At 46.5% G+C, this 22,904-nt stretch overlaps 1 protein-coding gene and 1 long non-coding RNA gene across 6 annotated transcripts in view; one reads left to right on the top strand and one right to left on the bottom strand.

The window, feature by feature from the left end:
- The window catches only part of ZFPM2 (zinc finger protein, FOG family member 2), a 402,942-nt gene extending 395,649 nt beyond the window's left edge, over window positions 1–7,293 (top strand). For all 5 annotated transcript variants that reach the window (XM_064154128.1, XM_064154129.1, XM_064154132.1 and 2 more), the window contains one exon: window positions 1,512–7,293. In XM_064154128.1, the coding sequence (XP_064010198.1) occupies window positions 1,512–4,000 (2,489 nt within the window). In that variant the 3' untranslated portion in view covers window positions 4,001–7,293. The remainder of the gene's footprint in view (window positions 1–1,511) is intronic.
- Window positions 7,294–12,277: 4,984 nt separating this feature from the next.
- On the bottom strand, window positions 12,278–20,403 carry LOC135181019 (uncharacterized). The gene is made up of 3 exons (XR_010304647.1): window positions 20,204–20,403; window positions 17,306–17,488; window positions 12,278–12,757 (listed from the first exon to the last, which is right to left on the bottom strand). It is a non-coding gene; the product is annotated as an uncharacterized LOC135181019 (long non-coding RNA).
- Between the last annotated feature and the right edge of the window lie 2,501 nt (window positions 20,404–22,904).

A 22,904-nucleotide genomic window follows, 5' to 3' on the forward strand; every position in this document is an offset into this window, starting at 1 on the left:
ATTTCTTAACTCAGAGGCTAAAAGTCAGGCCTTCCCCTTCTTTTTCAGTCATAAACTAGTCAGTTCAATCATGCTTGAGCTCTTTCAGATCCTGTCAAATTTTCAATACAGATTAGCACAAGTTGTAAGGGCTTCTGCAGTAGAAGTGAAACACTCCGTTGTCAAACGCCCTGTAAGCTGGTGCTGCGTTTGCCTCAGCTTCTGTAGCTGTTCCTGCTGGGAGCCGAGGCAGATCTACATCGCTGGAGCACGGACTGAAATGCTGGATCTGTCAAGACACTCCGTAGTGACTGTATCACATGAAACACCATCTTCTAGCAGTGGAGGAGCGAAAGCCACCTGGTGGGGAACAGGCACCAGTTAAAGTGCTGTGTATCCCCTCTGCTCCCTTCTGGCCTCTGGGGTCAAGAGCAGGACAGATTCAAGTATCACTGACAGCTGTGGGAGTCACCGATCCTATGGGAGAAGTGAGGACCTTTGGGTACATCAGAATGGCTTTGCACAGCCTGACCCCCAAAAGTGTTACAGCTTTATGTTGTGTGACTACCATGAAGCTACTTCACCTGACCAAGGTGTGTGTACATAGACAGAACAAATACCTGCTCCAGCTATGAGCCCTACCAATATTTTTCAGTTTTCATTGTCCATCAGGTTATCAAGATCTGTGCTGCTACAGCAGAGGAGTTGGATTTTACCTCTTTTCAAGGCGTTTTCAGTTTCAAAACACTGTGGAGCAGTGGGGTTTTTTTTTTCCAGTAGTGATTGTAAGGTGGCTTTAAATGTATTACTCCAAGCAGGGAAAACTGAAGTGATATAATGAGGAAAAGGTATTTTGTTACAGCAGTAGTTGCCTGCAGCTTTTATATGTGGAAAATAAAATGTTGAAGCCCTGTCTTACTCCTCCTGCTCCCTTCAGAATGAACACAGCTCATCAGGCCTTTCTGATGAGGATAGATCTGTAGCCTGTACCCACACTACTTCCAACTCATGTGGGCAAAGAGCTAAGCACCAGCAACGCTCAAAATGCTGCTCCTGCTCCGTGGCTTTCAGGCACTCTTGAGTTTGAGGGATGTACCTCAAGTCACGTCATAACCTTGAGCCTCTTCACGCTGATGTTCTCTCTGTGCATTCAAAATCTGCAGTGATTGTGTAAGGGTAACATTGTGTCTCCTTTAGTTAAAAATGTAATTTCTAAGACCTTCTCATTTAAATTAAGCCCAGTCTATTTTTATCCATTTCCCTTGTTCTTTCCTTCCCTTCATCTCTGCTGAATGCTCGCAGATACTGAGGCTGTCCAAAGCAGAGCAGAAGTCTGGGAATATCCTCCAAGTTGTTTGAGGAGAGAAGTTCAGAAGCACTTCAAGTATTTTCAGGGTGACTAATACCATCCTAGCAGAAGCAAATGAGTTGTTCCCACAGCATTTGTGCCTCCCGTGCAGCTGGTTTGCCAGTGTGCTTCACGAAGGAGAAAATGGTCACTTTCTCTTGTATTGTATTTGTCTTTTCTCTAGGAGTGAAAATGGAGGAATTTCTGCCGCCGGGTGCTAGTCTGAAGTGCACAGTTTGTACTTACACGGCAGACTCGGTGATTAACTTTCATCAGCACCTGTTCTCGCATCTTACTCAAGCTGCCTTTAGATGCAATCACTGCCATTTTGGCTTCCAAACTCAGAGGGAGTTGCTGCAGCACCAAGAGTTACATGTCTCTGGCAACAAAATTCAGAGAGAAAGTGACATTGAGCAGTCTCCAAGTGGAAATGAAGAAGGTTTACAGCCGGCAACAGATCTGTTGAGCAGAAATGATGTTCCCCAGAGCCAAAAGACCATGCAGACTAAAGATGCAAGTTCTGATACAGAGCTTGATAAATGTGAAAAAAAGGCTCCACTTTTCCTTCCAAACCAGAGGCCAGAAGCCCAACCTGTGACAAATAAGCAGAGTTTTTCTTACACTAAAATAAAATCCGAACCATCCAGTCCAAGACTTGCTTCGTCACCAGTTCAGCCTAACATTGGTCCTTCGTTCCCAATGGGACCTTTTCTTTCCCAGTTTGCTTTTCCCCAAGACATCACTGTGGTTCCTCAGGCATCGGAGATACTCGCCAAAATGTCTGAACTGGTCCATCGAAGACTGAGGCATGGAAGTAGCAATTACCCTCCTGTAATTTACAGTCCTCTGATGCCCAAAGGGGCTACGTGTTTTGAGTGTAATATAACATTCAATAATTTGGACAACTACTTGGTACACAAAAAGCACTACTGCAGCAGCCGATGGCAGCAGATGGCAAAGTCCCCGGATTTTTCCAGCGTTCCAGAGAAAATGCCAGAAGCTGTAAGTCCCAGCAACGGTCAAAGCTCTATCAGCATCTTGAATGCGGCTCCCCACACAGCGGAGCCAGAGAATCAACTTCTGCAGACGTCTTGCATAAACTCTTCCAATGTTTTAGATTTGATCGGGCCAAACAGTAAAAGTCACGAGAAAGACTTCACAGCACAGCCTAAGAAGTTGCCAACGGCAAGCAACGGCGATGAGAAGATAAACGGCAAACCCGACGCCAAGAATCCCGGCGCGTCTTTAGTGGAAGGGGAGAGCGATCCCAACAAGACCACGTGTGAAGCTTGTAACATTACTTTCAGCAGGCATGAGACCTACATGGTCCACAAGCAGTATTACTGTGCCACCCGCCACGACCCCCCGCTGAAGAGGTCTGCTTCCAACAAAGTGCCTGCCATGCAGAGAACCATGCGCACCCGCAAGCGGAGGAAGATGTATGAGATGTGCCTGCCAGAGCAGGAGCAAAGGCCCCCACTAGCTCAGCAGAGGTTTCTAGACGTGGCTAATCTCGGCAATCCTTGCACATCCACTCAAGAGTCAGCAGAAGGCCTCGGAGAATGTTACCACCCTCGCTGCGACATCTTCCCAGGAATAGTCTCGAAGCACCTGGAGACGTCGCTGTCCATTAACAAGTGCGTTCCAGTGTCAAAGTGTGATACTCCCCACTCCACCGTGTCCTGTCTGGAGATGGATGTGCCGATAGATCTCAGTAAGAAGTGCTTACCCCCGTCCGAGAGGACGTCCACTTCTCCCAAAAGGCTGCTGGACTACCACGAGTGCACGGTGTGCAAGATCAGCTTCAACAAGGTAGAGAACTACCTGGCTCACAAGCAGAATTTCTGCCCTGTCACTGCCCATCAGCGCAACGACCTGGGGCAGCTGGACAGTAAGGGGTTTCCAAACCCAGAGAGCGAACGGAGCAGCCCAGACGTCAGTTACGAGAGGAGCATCATCAAGTGTGAGAAAAACGGCAACTCCAAACAGTCCTCCCCGAACGGGAACTTATTTTCCACACACTTAGCAACACTTCAAGGACTGAAAGTCTTCAGCGAAGCGGCCCAGCTGATTGCTACAAAAGAAGAGAGCAAACATTTGTTTCTTCCGCAATGCCTTTACCCCGGAGCAATAAAGAAAGCTAAAGGAGCAGATCAGCTTTCCCCCTACTATGGAATTAAGCCAAGCGATTACATTTCTGGTTCTCTCGTCATTCATAACACTGATTTAGATCAAAGCACAAACACGGGAAGTGAATCCCCTAAGGGCCCGGTGCCTTCCAATGGGTGTGCTGGGCAGAAGAAAGAGTCTCTTCCGCTGCTGCCCAAAAACCGAGGCATGGTAATAGTTAATGGGGGACTAAAACAGGAGGAAAGGCCTGCGGCAAACCCACAGCAAGAGAACATTTCCCAGAACCCTCCGCATGAAGATGGGCACAAGTCTCCCTCCTGGATCTCTGAGAATCCCTTAACCGCAAACGAAAACGTGTCTCCAGCAGTCCCCACGGCAGAGGAACAGTTGTCTAGTATAGCTAAAGGCGTGAATGGCTCTAGCCAGGCCCCAGGCAGTGGGAAGTATTGCCGACTGTGTGACATCCAGTTCAACAACCTTTCAAACTTTATAACTCATAAGAAGTTTTATTGCTCGTCACATGCAGCAGAACATGTCAAATGAAAGGATGGGTCACCTCTGCTACCTGTCCTTAGCCTGTCGTTCCCTACAATCTAAGGAGAGCTGTTTGAATTACATCTGGACAATCAGGAGATCTCACTGCGCCCAGCTGAAGGCTTTCAAGGTGTAATTTCATTACAGTCCATTAGTAAAGTGTATAATTATTGGTGCCATTTTCAACGACGACGACAACGACGAGGAGAAGCAAACCACACACACAGAAGAATATTAATTTATTTTACCAGCAGTATTCATAGCTGTAGTTATGTTATTTTTTATTTAAAAACTTTATATTAAAGTCATTTGTAATGTTATTGTATAGTTATTGTGTAGCACATATGGTTTGCACTGTATAGTAGATTTTAAAGAAAATAGTGGCAAACAATACAGAAAAGCATTTTAGAACTAGCTTCAAAAGCACTTGTGTATCCTGATTTCATCTTCTCTTTTCGTTTCCCTTATATGCTCTTGCAGATAATGTGTATAGGCTAAAATATAACTTGCAAAGGAGTTTCAACTATGCTGTAAAGTTCGCCTTAAAATTCCCAATTTTTTGAACAACTGGGCTGGGTTTGCAGTTTATATTTTAGCAGATACAAGTCCCTTAGTCATTAGGCTTTGCATTTGTATGTAGCAGTATGTTTCTGTCCACTTTCTTAACCTGAAACGTACGTTAAATGAAGATGGCAGTTCTTTTTCCCTTGTATAGTACTTGTATTTTCTTTCGCTGATGCATCTCTGTCTCAATTTTTAAACCTTTGCTGTTAAATGCAATACTTTATAAAAAGAATGAACAAAATTACTGGAAGCAGTATTGTAAGTAATGAGGTCATATCAATGCGTTTTCTCTTTTGAAAGGCACAGTCTAAACCAGAAAACACAAACCCTAATCTCAATGCTGCAATTATGAATCTAATTCATAGATAAGATATATTTAAATATAAGAGTAGCAATACTGCAACTGGTGATCACAAAGATAATGTTCTACTTCTGATAGAAATAATTTCTCAACAAATGTTGTTACTATGCATGTATATGGATGGAATAAAATTCCAGATAATTGGAGAAGTTTGGCAGTTATTTCTTTAAATTGCTTTGCTTTTGTTTTTCAAGGAAGTTTTGGAGCTCCCGAGCTGTAAAGGAGCTCTTGGGAGCACGTTCACATTGCCCCCTCTTTAGTGGAAGCGAAGAGTTGAAAAAGGAGGATGTGCAAAGGAGGTACAAAGGATGCCTCTACTTCGAGGGAGCCCTTGCTGACAGGTTGCTGGTACAGTTAAGTCTTGAGATGACCTAGTGAACTGAACCTTAAAATGTGCATGTCTGAAACCAGGTAGGCTGTTCTCTTCACTGCAGCTAAGGAAGACGCAGCCCTGGCAGTACCTCCCCACGGCAAAATCAGCAGAGCAATCTGCTTCATTCCTTATGTGCTCAGTGCTCCCACGGAAACCAGGAGAGCATTCGTTTAAACAGAACAGCAGCTTGCCCCTCTAGTTCAATATACAGAGACCAGTCAGTAATTTATGCTACATGAAAAACTCAACTACTCAGTAGTTAATACTCCTCCCTTGCAATTGTCCAGGCTCCTGAACTCTGTTTTCATTAAAAGTGAGGATTATAAAAGTGACCTATTGATGCATTTTTCATCCCACAAACGGGAAAGGTAAGCTATGACCTCAACAGTCATGTAGACAGTTGCAAGTCATTTAGTTCCTCTATCAGCCAAAGAAACGACCCAGAACTACAGAAGCATGGAAACATCCAGGTTGGCAAAGCCCCTCAGGATCACTGACTCCAACCTAGAACCCTACCCTACAAGATTCACCTTAAACCATAGCCCCAAGCCCCACATCCAAACGATGCATCTCGGGTGGGTGACTCCAGCACCTCCCTGGGTAGCTCATTCCAGTTGCTAACAACAGAGGTAGAGGGATGGTATTTCAGCTCAGCAGCCTGCTGGAGTCTAGCATAACAAATGCAATACCACTGACTTCCAGCAACCCTATCTCTGTGTACTTTGGAATGGGATTTGTCCTTATTTTTCAGTTATTTTTAACTGTAGGTACATGTGATCCAGTAGCAAAAATAGTGAGTGTTTAGGAAGATCCTGTTAACAACTCTGAGGAGTTAGCTGGGCTTTAGAGAACAGGAGTGGTTGGATCTGAACATTCTCACTCCCAGCAAAGGTAACAGCAGGGCCAAAATCAGCCCTATAGCAGACACCTTAGGTCATTAAATTTGTGAAGGAGGAAAAGCATTACACAGGGAGGATAAAGCAGACAGATCAGTCATGATTATCAATTAAACATTTACTAGGGAATATCACACCACTAAGTCAAAGACTCCTCAATATTTGAGACAGACCTTTTTTTGGTGGCTAACATTACTTTGAAGATTACCCATCACACAAAATTGGTTTGAAGAACTGAGTGATTGCATCTAGAGTGAAATAAGCTAATTCAGAAGGATATAGATGCACAGGTAAAGTTGGCCAGAAAGCCACAGGTAATGTAGTTTACAATCGCTGAGCTCTGGGGCTGTATTTTGGCTGTGAGGAGGCAGAGGAAGTATCAGAGTTGAAGGGAACACTTAGCAGAAGAGTGGTGCTGAAAAAGAAAGTTCTTGTCACGAACCATTCTGGCTCTGGAAACACTGAGGGTACCAGATCTATGCCAGAGGTCAAGCAAAGCCTTCTGTCCTGCACTATATTCTTCCCACTGGCTAGTCCACTTGGTTTCACTCAGCAGGATCTACCTGGTAACATTTTCTCTTTATACATCAGGTTGAGCAGTCCCTTTTTCAGCAGTTCCAAACAAGCACAACCTGTTCATCTGTGGGTACAGCATTACCCAGTTTGATGCCTGTTCCTCTGACTCCACTGGAGCGCCTAGCAACTGACGTGCTAAACCCCAAAGCTGGACCTTTGCACTGGAAGTTAAACTTTGCGCTAGCTAGGTGGGTAGCAAGTACAGGTTACTGATGTTTGGCTTCTCTTACATCTGTGAAGAACAGCATTTATGTGAGCTAAGGGCTCACACACATGAGGTGGGGAGCTCACATACATGAGCTAGGAGCTCACATACGGGAGCTGGGGTCAGGCACTGTTTCTTTCTTGGAACTTCGCGTGCTGTTCTCCATGTCTTAACATTCTCATTTAAGAAACACTCTGGCTAGCCAGATATCTCTCTCATGTCTCTTAAACCAGTTTGCAAAATGCTGGCCTAATCCCAGCTGGGGGCTGCAAGCACATCTGTGTTTGAGTATGAATATTGTTTACAGGAATAAACTACTTAAACCTGCTTTCTGACTAAGTGATTATTTGTATTCTCTTCAGCCTGTATGCATTTGTTCAAGGTAATAACAGAAGAAGGAAACTGCCTGCAGGTAAAAAACTTCTTTTGGCTGTAGGCTCTTCCCCAGTTCTGCTTTTAGGCTTTTGGAAGCTTTTTAATTACTTATCAGGCCACCTATACAAAGAGGACCCATCCTTAGTGGGCTTTTGACACCTGGAACCCAGCAGGAAGCAGAGGACCTTGGTTAAATGATTTGGATCCACTAATCCCTGTCAGCAGGAACCAGTGAATAAATCTTTAGGGCTATCGAGTGGAGATGAACAGCTCAACAAAAGGTATTAAAATATTCCCTGGTTTTGTGCTACAAAAAAAGTAAAATTGCTCCACATGAAGCTGTAAGATTTAAAGAGAGCCAATTCCTGCCTGATTCCACGTGTGCTGCTTGCTTGGTGGGCTTTGTGTTCAACTTTTTTGGCTTTATGGGGAAGATTTCCTCGTTCACAAAATCCCAGATCCACAGGCAATGCTCAGAACTGATGTGCCTGCACCTCTGTCTGCCTCATTTATTTGTCTCTAAAAGTAAGACTTGGAAATGCTGTTGTGATTCCCATTCCTGTCACAGTTTTCACACAACTGCCATGTGGTCTCTCATGTCTCCATCTGCATTTGTTTTTTTACAGGCTGGTGACTTTATTCATTGTAACCATAAATTTGAGGAGGATGTTCTTCAGCATGACAGTGGTGAGAGCCCGGAATGGGTTTCCCAGGGAGGTGGTTGAGGCCCCATGTCTGGAGATGTTTAAGGCCAGGCTGGATGGGGCTTTGACCAGCCTGATCTAGGGTAGGGTGTCCCTGCCCATGGCAGAGGGATTGGAACTAGATGATCCTTGTGGTCCCCTCTAACCCTGACTGATTCTATGATTCTATAAATCACGTGGACGTGGGTAATGCAGGTATGAAAAGGTTTTGCTGCAAGCTGAAGTCTGTCTTGAATTAATTGTAGTGATGTTACTGTCCTGATGCTGCTTTGCCATTGCTACAGGTGATCATAAACCTACATCGCTGACGTTCGCTGTGGCTGCATGCTGCTGACTTTCCCAGCCTCTCATTTCCAGCAGGTAGCTACTGACATTGTCCACAGGAATGTGGTAGTCACATTCCAGACAGTCTGAGGGGGCGTATAAGGCAATTGATTGCACCCTTGTACAATAAGTGCTGCACCACTGAGAAATGCAGAAGTGTGTGGGGGGGGAGAAACCCAAAATCCTAAATAAAAACCAAAACTCACAAGCCTAAGGTAGAAATGAAAAAAACTAAATCCAAGCCAGAATCACCATCAAGGTGAGGTGGAAGTGGCCTAATGGATTGATCTGAGTGTATGTAAGCAGCAAACTTGAATCCACTCTAAAAAGGTGGAGCTGAGGTAGAGCTCTGAACAGCCAGGAAACCTGACTTGAAAAAAAAATCTGTGGTGAATAAACTCAGGGTGGTGGTGGAATAATCTCACTGAGGAGCAAAGAAGGTAAGGGAAGAGGGAATCAACCTGTCAGTGACATGGGCACACTGCTGGCTGCAGCAGGCAGCAATTATGTGGCATCAGTAGTACAAAAATGCTGCACATTCCAGGGCTGTTGAGGGAGGCTGAAATACTGAAGAGACAAACCCCTTGCAAGATCATTCCCCAAAGCTGAATATTCTGGGCCCCAGCAGTCTTCTTTTCCCCAAGGTTGACAATGAGGAAGAGAACCACAAATCTTCCTACTTCCATGGCCCAAGCACTGTGCTGCCAGGAGCTGCCAGGGCAGACAACAGACAGAACAGGTGTGTGACACCAGTTAAAGGTAAGTCAGATGGCCAAGCTTCAGCTGTGCTAGCCTGAGAGCATACCTGGTCCTTGCAAGTATATGTCACTGACAGTGCTTTGAACCCACATCCCTCAGAGCCACAGCAAAATGAGCTGAAATTGTACTGGTGACATTTGTGTATGGAGTGAAACAGAGCAGAGAGCACTTGGTGATTAAAGCTGCTTCATGACAAGGAGGCAGGAGATGAATGAATTGTGACTGGAAGTGTGAGACAAGAGATTGTCTACTGGGATGGACAAGAAACAACAGTTCTGACAGTCTCAACTTCTGAATGCATGATTTTTTCTTGCCATATACACACGTCTCATTGCTGACTACAACTCCCTGAAGGGAGGCTGTGGCCAGGTGGGGTTGGGCTCTTCTGCCAGGCAAGAACAGAACAAGGGGACACAGTCTCAAGTTGTGCCAGGGGAGGTCTAGGCTGGATGTTAGGAGGAAGTTGTTGGCAGGGAGAGTGATTGGCATTGGAATGGGCTGCCCAGGGAGGTGGTGGAGTCACCATCCCTGGAGGTGCTGAAGCAAAGCCTGCCTGGGACACTTAGTGCCATGGTCTGGTTGACTGGATAGGGCTGGGTGCTAGGTTGGCCTGGATGAGCTTGGAGGTCTCTTCCAACCAACAATTCTATGATTCTGTGATCTCATGTGTGTGTGTGAACAGACACAGAGAGGTCAACATGCCCGAAAGAGGGGAAGAACCTCACCTAGAAGCTAGAACAAGCTTCTGAATGAGGTGACCAGACAAAGTCTTTGTAGCAGAAGTAGTAGCTAGACCCTTTAATCCTCAGTGCATAGGTAACTGACACCCTTGGGTGGGTGGAGGGTGATGATACCTTCAGGGGCTTCTTAATTTAGTTGCACCTCTGAAAAATTCCTCTCCCCTTTCTGCTCTCAGCTGTGTTACACAGGTTCCAGGACAAGCTGTTTGCTTCTACCTCCCCTCTCAGTTGTCCATTAACTCATTTTTTCCACCTGGCAGTTTAGCTGGGTTTGTAACTGTCTTGGTTTGGCTTCTGCTGTGGTTTGGAGTTTTTTAAACTAATTGTTTAGTCCATCCTGAGTCAAGGTGTCTGATTCATGGTGGAAGCAGGTGAAAGAAGCCACTTGAGCTGGTCTGTTGGAAAGGATGGTGACCTCTAGCAGCAAGGTGGTAAGAGGTGGTTGCTGCCAGCTCAGCTGTGAGGCAGCACAGGGAAGAAACCTATGGATGCATCGATCCCACAGTGTTCACAAAACTCCTTCATACACCTCAGTCTGGCAGGAGCCTTTCACAGAACAACTAACAACAAAATCAATAGCTCACCTAACTTTATGCACCTGCTTTTTGTCTGCAGGTGCATATGACCAACAGATGTTGCTTTCCAACTGGACAGAGTGCTGAATCAGAAAAGCCACAGCTGTGATGAATAGAATCAATAAAGGAGGAAACACCTTTAGAAGTAGTTTGCATCTGAGCTTTCCTAGTTCTCAGGTGCTCTGAAGTGAAGCTGCGAGGCCAGGTTCATGTGATGGTTGTATGGATGTAAATGTCATCACTTTTCAGGACCCTCAGCATTGCTCCTGCTTTGAAATCGTTGAAACAGCTGCCTGCTCAATGGTTCACATTCACTAGCAAGGTCCTTGCTTTAAGAAGAGAGACTTCTGCATGCCAGAAGTTCTGTCCCGTGGCTGTGGCCAGCTGGTACAAAGCAGACTGTAGAAACCACAGTCCTCAATGTACAGGGTGCCAGGAGCAGCCCTGCCACACCTGCTCCTGCGTGAAGCACAAGCCTCAAGGATGGTAAGTGGAGAAACTGCAATGTGAAATGGTGGTTTGGCTGCGAGTGTGTGTGGTGCCTCTGCATGGCTGAGTTATCCAAGTCACCTGGGAGGATTCACCTTCAGTTATTCTGCTTCCCCTCTCTTCTTTCTTTTTGGGAAAGCCTTGTTAAACCCTTTGCAACTTGAATCGTGGAGGGATGTGGGGGAACTACCAGTGGGCTGATGGTGTTGGCATTTGGCTTGAGGGAGAACAGACTGCCACTTTGATGGTTTGACAGTTTTGATCTCATGCTAATTCTGATGGAACTACCCCCAAGAGGTACATTTATGGAATCCAATAAAAGACCTGCAGGTTCAAAGACTGATCAAGGGAGAAAATTGTTTTAGAGAGACTACATCTCAGTCTGTGATTGAAGTCTCTGTATCAGAGTAAGTATGCAAAGGGAAGGGAAGATGTTGGTTTACTGCCACGAGTTTTCAGAGCAGAACAGAAAAGGGACCCCCTCAAATGGTGTCTTTCAGCAAGAGCAAGGTGGATTTAAACTCTTTTTCTAGACCAAAGGAAGGAGACTGCATCAGGAGCAGTGTGGCCAGCAGGACAAGGGAGGTTATTCTGCCCCTGTACTCAGCACTGCTCAGGCCACAGCTTGAGTGCTGTGTCCAGTTCTGGGCCCCTCAATTCAAGAGAGATGTTGAGGTGCTGGAAGGTGTCCAGAGAAGGGGAGCAAAGCTGGTGAGGGGCCTGGAGCACAAACCCTATGAGGAGAGGGCTGAGGGAGCTGGGGGTGTGCAGCCTGCAGAAGAGGAGGCTCAGGGCAGAGCTCATTGCTGTCTGCAACTACCTGAGAGGACATTGCAGCCAGGTGGGGGGTGGCCTCTTCTACCAGGCAAGCAGCAACAGAACAAGGGGACACAGCCTGAAGTTGTGCCAGGGTAGGTCTAGGCTGGCTGTTAGGAGGAAGTTGTTGTCAGAGAGAGTGATTGGCATTGGAATGGGCTGCCCAGGGAGGTGGTGGAGTCACCATCCCTGGAGGTGTTCAAGCAAATCCTGGATGAGGCACTTAGTGCCATGGTCCAGTTGATTGGCTAGGGCTGGGTGCTAGGTTGGAGTGGATGATCTTGGAGGTCTCTTCCAACCTGGTTGATTCTGTGAACAGACTCTGCAGGTGTAATTTGAGGAAGATTAACTTAAAAGTCCTTCCCCTCCCACTCCCTTGAAACCAAAAGCGCAGCTCAGCCCAGGCAGTGTATGCAGCAGGAGCGAGGCACAGGGGCTGGGATGCAGCCACCACATTGCTGAGGGTTCCCCTGCACTTGCCACATCTTGCTTCCTGCATTCTTCCTCTGGCAGGTCTCTCTCGTCACTCAGCTAGGTGAATAAGGCCCCCCACAGTGCCAGGGACCTGCCTGGGCTTGGCACAGCTGCTCTGGCAGCTGTTCATTGGCACTCTTAGCTGAGAGCAGGAAGAGGATTGTTTCCTATTGGAGCAGCACTGGGTAGAAGAGGCATGAGCTTTCCAAACACATCCACAGGTACAGGAACATTTATTGCTGGCCAGCTGACACTGCACAGCTTACTCCCCCAGGCAAACTTACTCATTTGATTTAGAAAAGACTGATTTTTCAAGGATTAGGCATCTAAAAGGCAAAGAAGTGACCTATTGAGAGACTAAACAGTAAAAGCAATATTTATGGGTTTAGGAAGCTTTGGAAAGGGTAGAATTTTTGCCTTGTTGCTTTTCAAGTTACACTTCAAATATATAGAAGTGTGTCAGTGAGTGGTTTCTCTTTGTGTTATTGCATGTGCACAGTTTGGTTCTTGGATCCTGTTGAAGGAGAAGGGATACCTACAAGGGAGGAAGCATAACTTAGTGCAAGAAGTGCTAAGGGGAGATGCAGAGACTTGTGTCTTATCCTATCTCCTGACTCTTCCTCTTTCAGACCTCTGCTCTTCATCCTGGAGTTCTGTCCATATGTGATGGTTTGGGTGTTCTCTGCCCCCCCCACACTTTGCAAATCACCCAGACTAGACTCATCCAGCTCTGGAAATTGAATGAAGCTTTATATTTACAGCTTAGCTCAATATACAAGCAGATAGTTACAGTATATACAGTTACAAACAGAGATATACAAGGTAAAAGGTAATAACAATTCAAGAAAGATGTTGAGGTGCTGGAACATGTCCAGAGAAGGGCAACAAAGCTGGTGAGGGGCCTGGAGCACAAATCCTATGAGGAGAGGTTGAGGGAGCTGGGCCTGTTTAGCCTGGAGAAGAGGAGGCTCAGAGGTGATCTTATTACTGTCTACAACTACCTGAAGGGGCATTGTAGCCAGGTGGGGGGTGGCCTCTTCTCCCAGGCAACCAGCAATAGAACAAGGGGACACAGTCTCAAGTTGTGCCAGGGTAGGTATAGTCTGGATATTAGGAAGAAGTTCTTCACAGAGAGAGTGATTGGCATTGGAATGGGCTGCCCAGGGAGGTGGTGGAGGCACCGTCCCTGGGGGTCTTCAAGAAAAGCCTGGATGAGGCACTTAGTGCCATGGTCTGGTTGATTGGATAGGGCTGGGTGCTAGGTTGGACTGGATGATCTTGGAGGTCTCTTCTAACCTGGTTGATTCTGTGATTCTAACAGAAGCACAACAGCCCTCTCAGAAACCTGAGTCCCCAGATTTCTTTCCCAGGCAAGGAATTTCAAATCTTTCTTATTGTCAGATAAGATTAAAAATAAAAAAAATACTGAAATACAAACCCTGTGAGGAGAGGCTGAGGGAGCTGGGGGTGTGCAGCCTGCAGAAGAGGAGGCTCAGGGCAGACCTCATTGCTGTCTGCAGCTGCCTGAAGGGAGGCTGTAGCCAGGTGGGATTGGTCTCTTCTGCCAGGCAAGCAGCAACAGAAGAAGGGGACACAGCCTGAAGTTGTGCTGGGGGAGCTATAGGCTGGATGTGATTGGCATTGGAATGGGCTGCCCTGGGAGGTGGTGGAGTTGTCATCCCTGGAGGTGTTGAAGCAAAGCCTGGCTGGGGCACTTAGTGCCATGGTCTGGTTGATTGGACAGGGCTGGGTGCTAGGTTGGAGTGGATGAGCTTGGAGGTCTCTTCCAACCTGCTTGATTCTATGATTTATGAACCCCTACTTTGGGCTGTGGAAGACCCTGTTGTGGAGAAATACACTGCAAGCACCTCCTACAGATGCTCAGAACCAGCAGTGAGAGATGTGGCACAGGCTCAGATAAAAATCATTGGTTTCTTTACAGCAAACCCTTTGATGGAAAAGGCAGCATTCTGGAAACAGGAATTCCCCTGCCATGGAGAGTTCTCTCAGAAATGGAGCTGAGGTAAAGTTAGTACTCTGCTGAGTATCAAACCCCCTTCTCTCTGCAGGGTTACTCACTGCTGCTAACAAATCACCCATAAAAATGCAGGTCAGGCTTTTGGAACCTACATCTAATGCTAACAAAACTCCCATTTAAATGAGTTATGGAATAGCTCACTCCAGTTGCAGTGTCTACAAGGAGATAAAAGAGAATATGTCTCTGTGACCTTTACACAGGAGCTGCTGCATTTATAGACTCTACAGCTCCTTTTGTATGTGATACCTCTGGCTGCAGAGTAGGAGCTACTATCATCTCCTCAAAACTATAGAGGGATAGAGCCCTGCTGCAGCAAAGGCAGTGTCATAGGAGGGCTGAGGCTGGAAGTCACTCAGCCCAGCCTCTGCCCAAGAGGAGTCAGCATGCTCAGGGCTGCTCTTCATTTAGCATTAATCAGACTGGATTCTCCTTTCAGTTGCACCAGAAAAAAAGTAATTTATGCTGATTTATTTTTTTTACAATGCCACTGAGAACAGAATGTGTCCCAGAAACTGCAGTTAGCTTATCTGAGTCATAGAAGCAACCAGGCTGGAAGAGACCTCCGAGATCAACAGAAACTGCAGTTAGCTTGTCTAAATCATAAAATCAGCCAGGTTGGAAGAGACTTCCAAGATCATCCAGTCCACCCTAGCACATAGCCCTAGCCAATCAGCTAGGTTGGGTCTGATCCCAAAGTGCATGCAAACCCAAGGTGCTCAATTGCTGTCAAATTATTCTATTTCCCCTGTGCTCTGCACTGCTCAGGCCACACCTTGAGTGCTGTGTCCAGTTCTGGGCCCCTCAGTTCAAGAGAGATGTTGAGGTGCTGGAAGGTGTCCAGAGAAGGGCAACAAAGCTGGTGAGGGGCCTGGAGCACAGCCCTGTGAATAGAGGCTGAGGGAGCTGGGGGTGTTTAGTCTGGAGAAGAGGAGGCTCAGGGCAGACCTCATTGCTGTCTATAACTATCTGAGGGGAGGCTGTAGCCAGGTGGGGTTGATCTCTTCTGCCAGGCAACCAGCAAGAGAACAAGGGGACACAGCCTCAAGTTGTGGCAGGGGAGGTCTAGGCTGGCTGTTAGGAGGAAGTTGTTGTCAGAGAGAGTGATTGGCATTGGAATGGGCTGCCCAGGGAGGTGGTGGAGTCATCATCCCTGAAGGTGTTTAAGAGGAGGTTGGATGAGGCACTTAATGCCATGGCTTAGTTAATCTGAAGAGTTAGGTGAGAGCTTGGACTCGATGATCCTAGAGGTCTTTTCCAGCCTGGTCAAGTCTGTGATTCTGTGAAATAAGTTTTACTCTCCACTCTCCCAGCTGGAGGCTACCCTCATCAGCCAGTAAAAACTGCCACAACTAATCTCAGAGCCTTATTTAGACCTTTCCTTGGAAGTAAATGAGGAAGGCAGGACTATTTTTTGTCTCTGGTAATATCAGGAACATTCTGAATAAAAATAAGCATGCAGATTATTCCCATGGTGTGCCCTAGTTCAGCCTATACTGATGAGCTGTTCACCACAGTGACTGCAGGGCTGGTTCAGGTGTAGGCAAACACTTCTGATCAGCACAGGCCATGTGGAAAGGGAAGGGTTAATATTTATTCTTTAGACACCATCCTGCAGGCATTTCATACTTTAAAGTAAATGAAAAATGAAAACCCAACAACAAACCCAAACCAGCTCCCAACCAGTGTATGCTGTGTGTTTGATCAGGAGGCCTATCCATCAGGTAATTCAGCTCCCAGTTAAAAGATAAACTAATACTGATGCATTTGCATTTTCTCCCCCATTCTTTAAGCTGACTTTTGTCCCCTGTGAGCAACACTGGGCACGTGGAGTTACCCAAAAATGAATATTTTGTTTACTTCCATGGATGGCTCAGATGGCTCACATTAACGACTCTTAACCTTTCAACTGATTTATAAACATGTAAGAGTAAAATGTCAGCATTCATTTGTCAGCTTGCAGCAAACTGTCAGCATTTGTTTCTCAGATAAAATAGAATATCTGTCTAAGAATTTACATTAGGCTTTGGAATCAAACTAGATTAACACTGGTGCAGCTCAGCACATTAATACCTTAATGTTCATTTTGGGCTATGTCTTGCTACAATTGAGTGAATTCAGTGGGACTTGTTGCTGAAAAATGTGAACAACTCCTGCAATCTCTTCTAACACATCAGCAGAATGATCCATAAAAGGGAAGGGATAAAGTTTTACAGCATAAGTACTGGATTTTGGCAAGCAATGGTGTGCGCTCATGAGGAGCAAGAGAGAAAGCTGCAGTCATAGAATCAAGCAGGTTGGAAGAGACCTCCAAGCTCATCCAGTCCAATCTAGCACCCAGCCCTAGCCAGTCAACTAGACCATGGCACTAAGTGCCTCATCCAGGCTTTGCTTCAACACCTCCAGGGGCAGTGCCTCCACCACCTCCCTGGGCAGCCCATTCCAATGGGAAATCACTCCCTCTGTGAAGAGGTGGGCTTGGAGATTCACACTGTACTTCTGCAGTCCAGAATGGGAGAAATAAGTACCTTAAAGAGGTCTACAAGAAAGCTGGGGAGGGACTCTATAGGCTGTCAGGTAGGGACAGGACTGGGGGGAAATGGAGCAAAGCTGGAAATGGGTAGATTCAGACTGGATGTTAGGAAGAAGTTTTTCAGCATGAGGGTGGTGATACTCTGGAACAGGTTGCCCAGGGAGGTGGTGGAAGCCTCATCCCTAGAGATGTTTAAGACCAGGCTGAACGAGGCTCTAGAGAGTCTGATCTAGTGTGAAGCATCCCTGATCATAGAATCAAGCAGGTTGGAAGAGACCTCCAAGCTCATCTAGCCCAACGTATCACCCAGCATTATCCAATCAACCAGACCATGGCACTAAGTGCCTTATCCAGGCTTTGCTTCAACATCTCCAGGGATGGCAACTCCACCACCTCCCTGGGCAGCCCATTCCAATGCCAATCCAGCCCCTAACATCCTGTGAGCTGTGGTTGCCTGGATATCAAAATTAATAGAGATTATTAATTTTGCATAATGCATCACATAACCACATTACCTTGTCCTGAATGCTGCCATGGTCCTGCTTCAGCAAACTGCTTTAAAAAGCTGTTGTTTCATAGGGTTTCTGTATTCCTGATGTCCTGTTTCACATTTGCTCTAAGGAACAAACTTCTGATCCTGGACTTCCCTCTTCTGGCAGTTCAGTATATTCCTCAGTCTTGGTTTAAGCAACTCATGACTTGGGTGGTCAGACATAAGTAAATAGAGTAACTTCAGTGATGATTATTGAACACCCAATAGGAAAATATGAAGGGGGGAAAAATAGTTGCTTCAAATTTCATGAGCAAATTAAAATGATGTTGAGAAACCTGCTGCAGCCTTGTACACAGACATTATTCATCAGCTGGTGAAAGGCCTGGGACACAAACCCTGTGAGGAGAGGCTGAGGGAGCTGGGGGTGTGCAGCCTGCAGCAGAGGAGGCTCAGGGCAGAGCTCATTGCTGTCTGCAGCTACCTGAGGGGACATTGCAGCCAGGTGGGGTTGGCCTCTTCTGCCAGGCAACCAGCAACAGAACAAGGAGACACAGTCTCATGTTGTGCCAGGGGAGGTCTAGGCTGGATGTTAGGAGGAAGTTGTTGGCAGAGAGAGTGATTGGCATTGGAATGGGCTGCCCAGGGAGGTGGTGGAGTCACCATCCCTGGAGGTGTTGAAGCCAAGCCTGGATGAGGCATTTAGTGCCATGGTCTGGTTGACTGGATAAGGCTGGGTGCTAGGTTGGGTTGGCTGCTTTTGGAGGTCTCTTCCAACCTGGCTGATTCTATGATTTCTATCTGTTATTGATCCAGCATTGATAAGAGCCTCTCAGGATGTATTTGCTGTACTCACAGGTCATTGTTAATAGGGAATAAGAAAACCAACATTCTTTACAATTAGCTGAATCTCCCTCACTCCTAATGTAACAACCCTGACCATGGGCAGATTAGTGTGAAATTTAATTTGTGTTAATCTGCCCAAGACCGAGGAAGCACAAAGTATATTTTACGCAATGTTTACTCACTCTCCCCTCTTACAGATAAATGCATGAGTGACAAATCATGCAGCTCCAGCTCCACTGCACTCAGTATCTGCACTGCCATTAGGCCTGGAGTTCATTATGCCATTTTTTCATGCCACAGAGAAAAGAAAAACAACAAGCAAATAACTAACCACAAACCCAGGCTCGTGTCCTTAAAACAAATACAGGAATTTGTAGCTGTCAAGTTTGCAGATTTAGGGGAGTTGGCTTAGGAGCTGTAACTTTGTGACTACTTGTGTAGTAGGTTATGTAGAAATACATCTCTTTTTTAATACTCTATTTATATATTTATGCTATATTTATGTATTAAAATAATAGAATCAACAAGGTTGGAAGAGACCTCCAAGCTCAGCCAGGCCAACCTAGCAGCCAGCCCTAAACAATCAACCAGACCATGGCACTAAGTGCCTCATCCAGGCTTTGCTTCAACACCTCCAGGCACAGAGACTCCACCACCTCCCTGGGCAGCCCATTCCAATGCCAATCACTCTCTCTGCCAACAGCTTCCTCCTAGCATCCAGCCTAGACCTGCCCTGCCACAACTTGAGACTGTGTCCTCTTGTTCTGTTACTGGTTGCCTGGCAGAAGAGCCCAACCCCCACCTGGCTACAGCCTCCCTTCAGGCAGCTGCAGACAGCAATGAGCTCTGCCCTGAGCCTCCTCTTCTCCAGACTAAACACCCCCAGCTCCCTCAGCCTCTCCTCACAGGGCTGTGCTCCAGGCCCCTCACCAGCTTTGTTGCCCTTCTCTGGACACCTTCCAGCACCTCAACATCTCTCTTGAATTGAGGAGCCCAGAACTGGACACAGCACTCAAGGTGTGGCCTGAGCAGTGCTGAGTACAGGGGCAGAATAACCTCCCTTGTCCTACTGACCACACTGCTCCTGAGCCAGGCCAGGATGCCATTGGCTCTCCTGCCCACCTGGGCACACTGCTGGCATATGTTAGCCTACTATCTATAGTGTAAAATATAGTATAGGACATATTGACACTATATACTGTACTATAGTTTACACTATATTTTATACTGCAGTTTATACTCTATCATAGTTACACTATACCATACTTTGTATGCTATTTCTAGTGTTTTGGAAAACAGAGCTGGAAGGAACCTCTGGAGATCTTCTACTCCAACCCCCATGCCTGAACAGGACCATAGAATCTAGTGCAAGTTGCACCAGAACACATCCAGATGGGTCTAAAAAGTCTCCAGAGAAGGAGACTCCACAACCTCTCTGGGCAGCCTGTTCCAGTGCTCTGTCACCCTTTACAGTTTAGAAGTTCTTACTCTTGTTGAGGTGGAATCTCCTGTGCTGTAGTTTCCTTCCGTTACCCCTAGTCCTATCCCAGGGCACAAGTGAGCAGAGGCTGTCACTGTCCCTTCCTTCCTGACCCCCAGTCCTCAGACAGACACTGATCAGATCCCCTCTCAGCTTTCTCCCCTGCAGAATAACCAGCCCCAGAGCTCTGAGCCTTTTCTCATCAGATTGTGCTTTAGTCCCTTCAGCATCCCTGGAGCCCTCCCTTGGACTCTCTCCAGTGCATCACTGTCCCTCTTGAACTGGGAAGCCCAGAACTGCATGCAATATGCCAAGTGGGGCCTCACTAGGGCAGAGTAGAGGGGGAGGAAAACCTCCTTTAACGTGCTGGACACACTCTTAATGCACCCCAGACTTACCTGAGGAGGTCTTTTTGGAAGAAAACGATGAAAAGCAACAGATTTTATGGCTAAAATCAAGACCATGAACATCTGAAAACAGCAGCTCCTCTGATTTTGACTGCAGTAGGAGTGCTGCTGGATTTGCAGGGTCTTGTTGCAGGAATTGAATCACAGAATCAGAGGATGTCAGAGGCTGGAAAGGACCTCTGAAGCTCACCTGGTCCAGACCCCCTGCCAGAGCAGGATCACTCAGAGCAGATCACACTGGAATGCATCCAGATGGTTCTTGAATATCTCCAGAGAGGGAGACTCCACAACCCACTCTGGGCAGCCTCTTCCAGTGTTCTGTCACCCTCACAGGGGAAAAACTGTTCCTCAGGTTCACACAGAACATCCTGTGCCTCATCTTCCACCTCTTGCCCTGTCTCTAGGCATCAGCAAGAAGAGCCTGTCCTGGCCCTCACCCCTTCCGTCTTTATAACCACGAATGAGGTCACCCCTCAGTCCCCTCCTCTCCAAGCTAGCAAGCCCCAGCTCCCTCAGGTTCTCCTCATAAGGAAGATGTTCCAGCCCCTTAATGCCCTAATTGGCTCTAATTTGCTTTAGCATGATAAAACCAGGTGTGCAGATTGGCCCTGTGCCTGCAGCAGCCCCTGTGTCTCCAAAGATTACTCTGGAAACACCATTTCTGTTCAGACATTGCAGAGCTCTCTCAGTAATTCTCACATAGCTGGGAAATCTGCAGTGTCCTCCTAGAAAAGGCCTGCAAAGCAGTGGGATGGATGCTTTGAGAGTTATTTCTAAGTGGCATTTGGGAGCATGTTTGCTGTAACAGCAAGGGCTGTGCAGTAGCTTCCAAGAGCTGTTTGGCAGTTGCTCTTTTTTTTGTTGTTGTTTTGGGTTTGGCTGGGGTTTTTTTGTCTTTAATATTATTATTCTGCATGATTTATGCTTGAGGCCAAATGGAATTGAGGTGGTTTTGCTTTAGGAGTCTGGCAGGTTTCAGCCTGTGTTTTGCTACCCATGGACAAGCCTGTCTCTAGTTTACTGATGCAATGCAGTAAAAGAAGCCCAGGGTTGCTGAGTGTTATGAGCAGTGTGAGGGGTGCTCAGGCTGGATGAGCAGGTGCCTGGTATGGCTGCAAATTTGGACATACTTCTTTAGGATCACATCCAACTTGCCCAGCCAGTACACTGGGGGAGGTCTAGGCTGGATGTTGGGAGGAAATTCTACACAGAGAGAGTGATTGGCATTGGAATGGGCTGCCCAGGGAGGTGGTGGAGTTGCCATCTCTGGAGGTGTTGAAGCCAAGCCTGGATGAGGCACTTAGTGCCATGGTCTGGTTGATTGGCCAGGGCTGGGTGCTAGGTTGGCCTGGATGATCCTGGAGGTCTCTTCCAACCTGGTTGATTGTATGATTTTAATACATAAATATAGCATAAATATATAAATAGATTCTATGATTCCATGATTCTTTTATGTCGTTCAGAGTAGCAGGATGGCTCCATAGGAGCTCTCAGTGAAAAGATCCTCGAGGACTTTTAGGACTCTCTTATTTTTCACCTTTCAAAACTAGTTTAACCTCTTTCTTAAGTTCATTCAAGAACTGGGCCCTAAGATTATTGGCACTAACTCACTGGCTGTGTGTGAAATTCGAAGTTACAGTTCAGATCACTTTCTCCCGCTGAAAATCGATGACATTTGTGCCTGCACATTGCAGAGCCACACTCCCAGCTGCAGCTGGTGTTATAGATTATAGATTACTATCTGTGCCTTTTTACAAGGTCATCCATTTCTTTCTTCCTGCCCCACGAGTTTTCCCTGCTCTTGTCATTTAGAACGGCGCTGTCTCTATCGATCGGCATCTTCACGGCCTCAGTTTTCATGTCAGCCTCCTGCTGTCTCAAAATTGAAGCTTTAAAAGTTCTTATCCTCTGCAGGCATTGTAACTGGAATCACACCTGACCTATTACTACTGCTGTAATATCTTCCAGATGATTACTGTTAAGTATGGCACCGCTGATAGGATCTGGAGAGCCAAGCACGGGCTCCGTAGCTGAGAGGGACTTTGCTGCTGCTATGGGAAAACAGTTCTGTTTTCCCAGAAATTGGTATCATCAAGGGAATCTGAACACCTCAGCAATAGAATAGGAACTAAAACACACCTGTCAAGTAGTTCTACCTCTCCATTTTAGAACAAGACCTATGGAGTTCCTACAGAACCACTTTGACACATTTAAATGGTTTGGTTGGAGAAGGGGACCGTGGAAACACTTGGGCTACATTGAACAGTAACAACAAAATTAACACCTTTGAGGCTTTGTATGTTTTGATTAACTCCATGAGTTACTTGGGCTTAAGCTACAAGAACTGGGGCCTTTCAGCCTAGAGAAGAGAAGACTTCAAGGAGACTTTGGAGTGGCCTTCCAGTATCTGAAGGGGGCTACAGGAGGGCTGGGGAGGGACTATTGACAAGGTCTGGTAATGACAGGATGAGGAGGAATGGGTTTAAACTGGCAGAGGGGAGATTCAAACTGGATGTTAGGAAGAAGTTCTTTGCAGTGAGGTTGGTGAGACACTGGCACAGGTTGCCCAGGGAGGCAGTTGAAGCCCCATCCCTGGAAGTGTTTAAGGCCAGGCTGGATGAGGCTGCGGGCAGCCTGATCTAGGGTAGGATGTCCCTGCCCATGGCAGGAGGGTTGGAACTAGATGATCCTTGTGGTCCCTTCCAACCCTGACTGATTCTATGATATCTTTTGCACAAATGATAGGAAAACACCACCCCTGATTTCATTTCAGAAGCTCTAAACGAGCTGGTTGCTGAACTTGATGAGTTATTAATGAAGCTGGCATAAAGTAGATAGGAGGTCAGTGGGATACAGACAGTAATTAAAATGCAAAGTTTGCATTGTTTCTA

The sequence above is a fragment of the Pogoniulus pusillus genome, chromosome 14 (genome assembly GCF_015220805.1).
Source record: "Pogoniulus pusillus isolate bPogPus1 chromosome 14, bPogPus1.pri, whole genome shotgun sequence".
NCBI lineage: Eukaryota > Metazoa > Chordata > Aves > Piciformes > Lybiidae > Pogoniulus > Pogoniulus pusillus.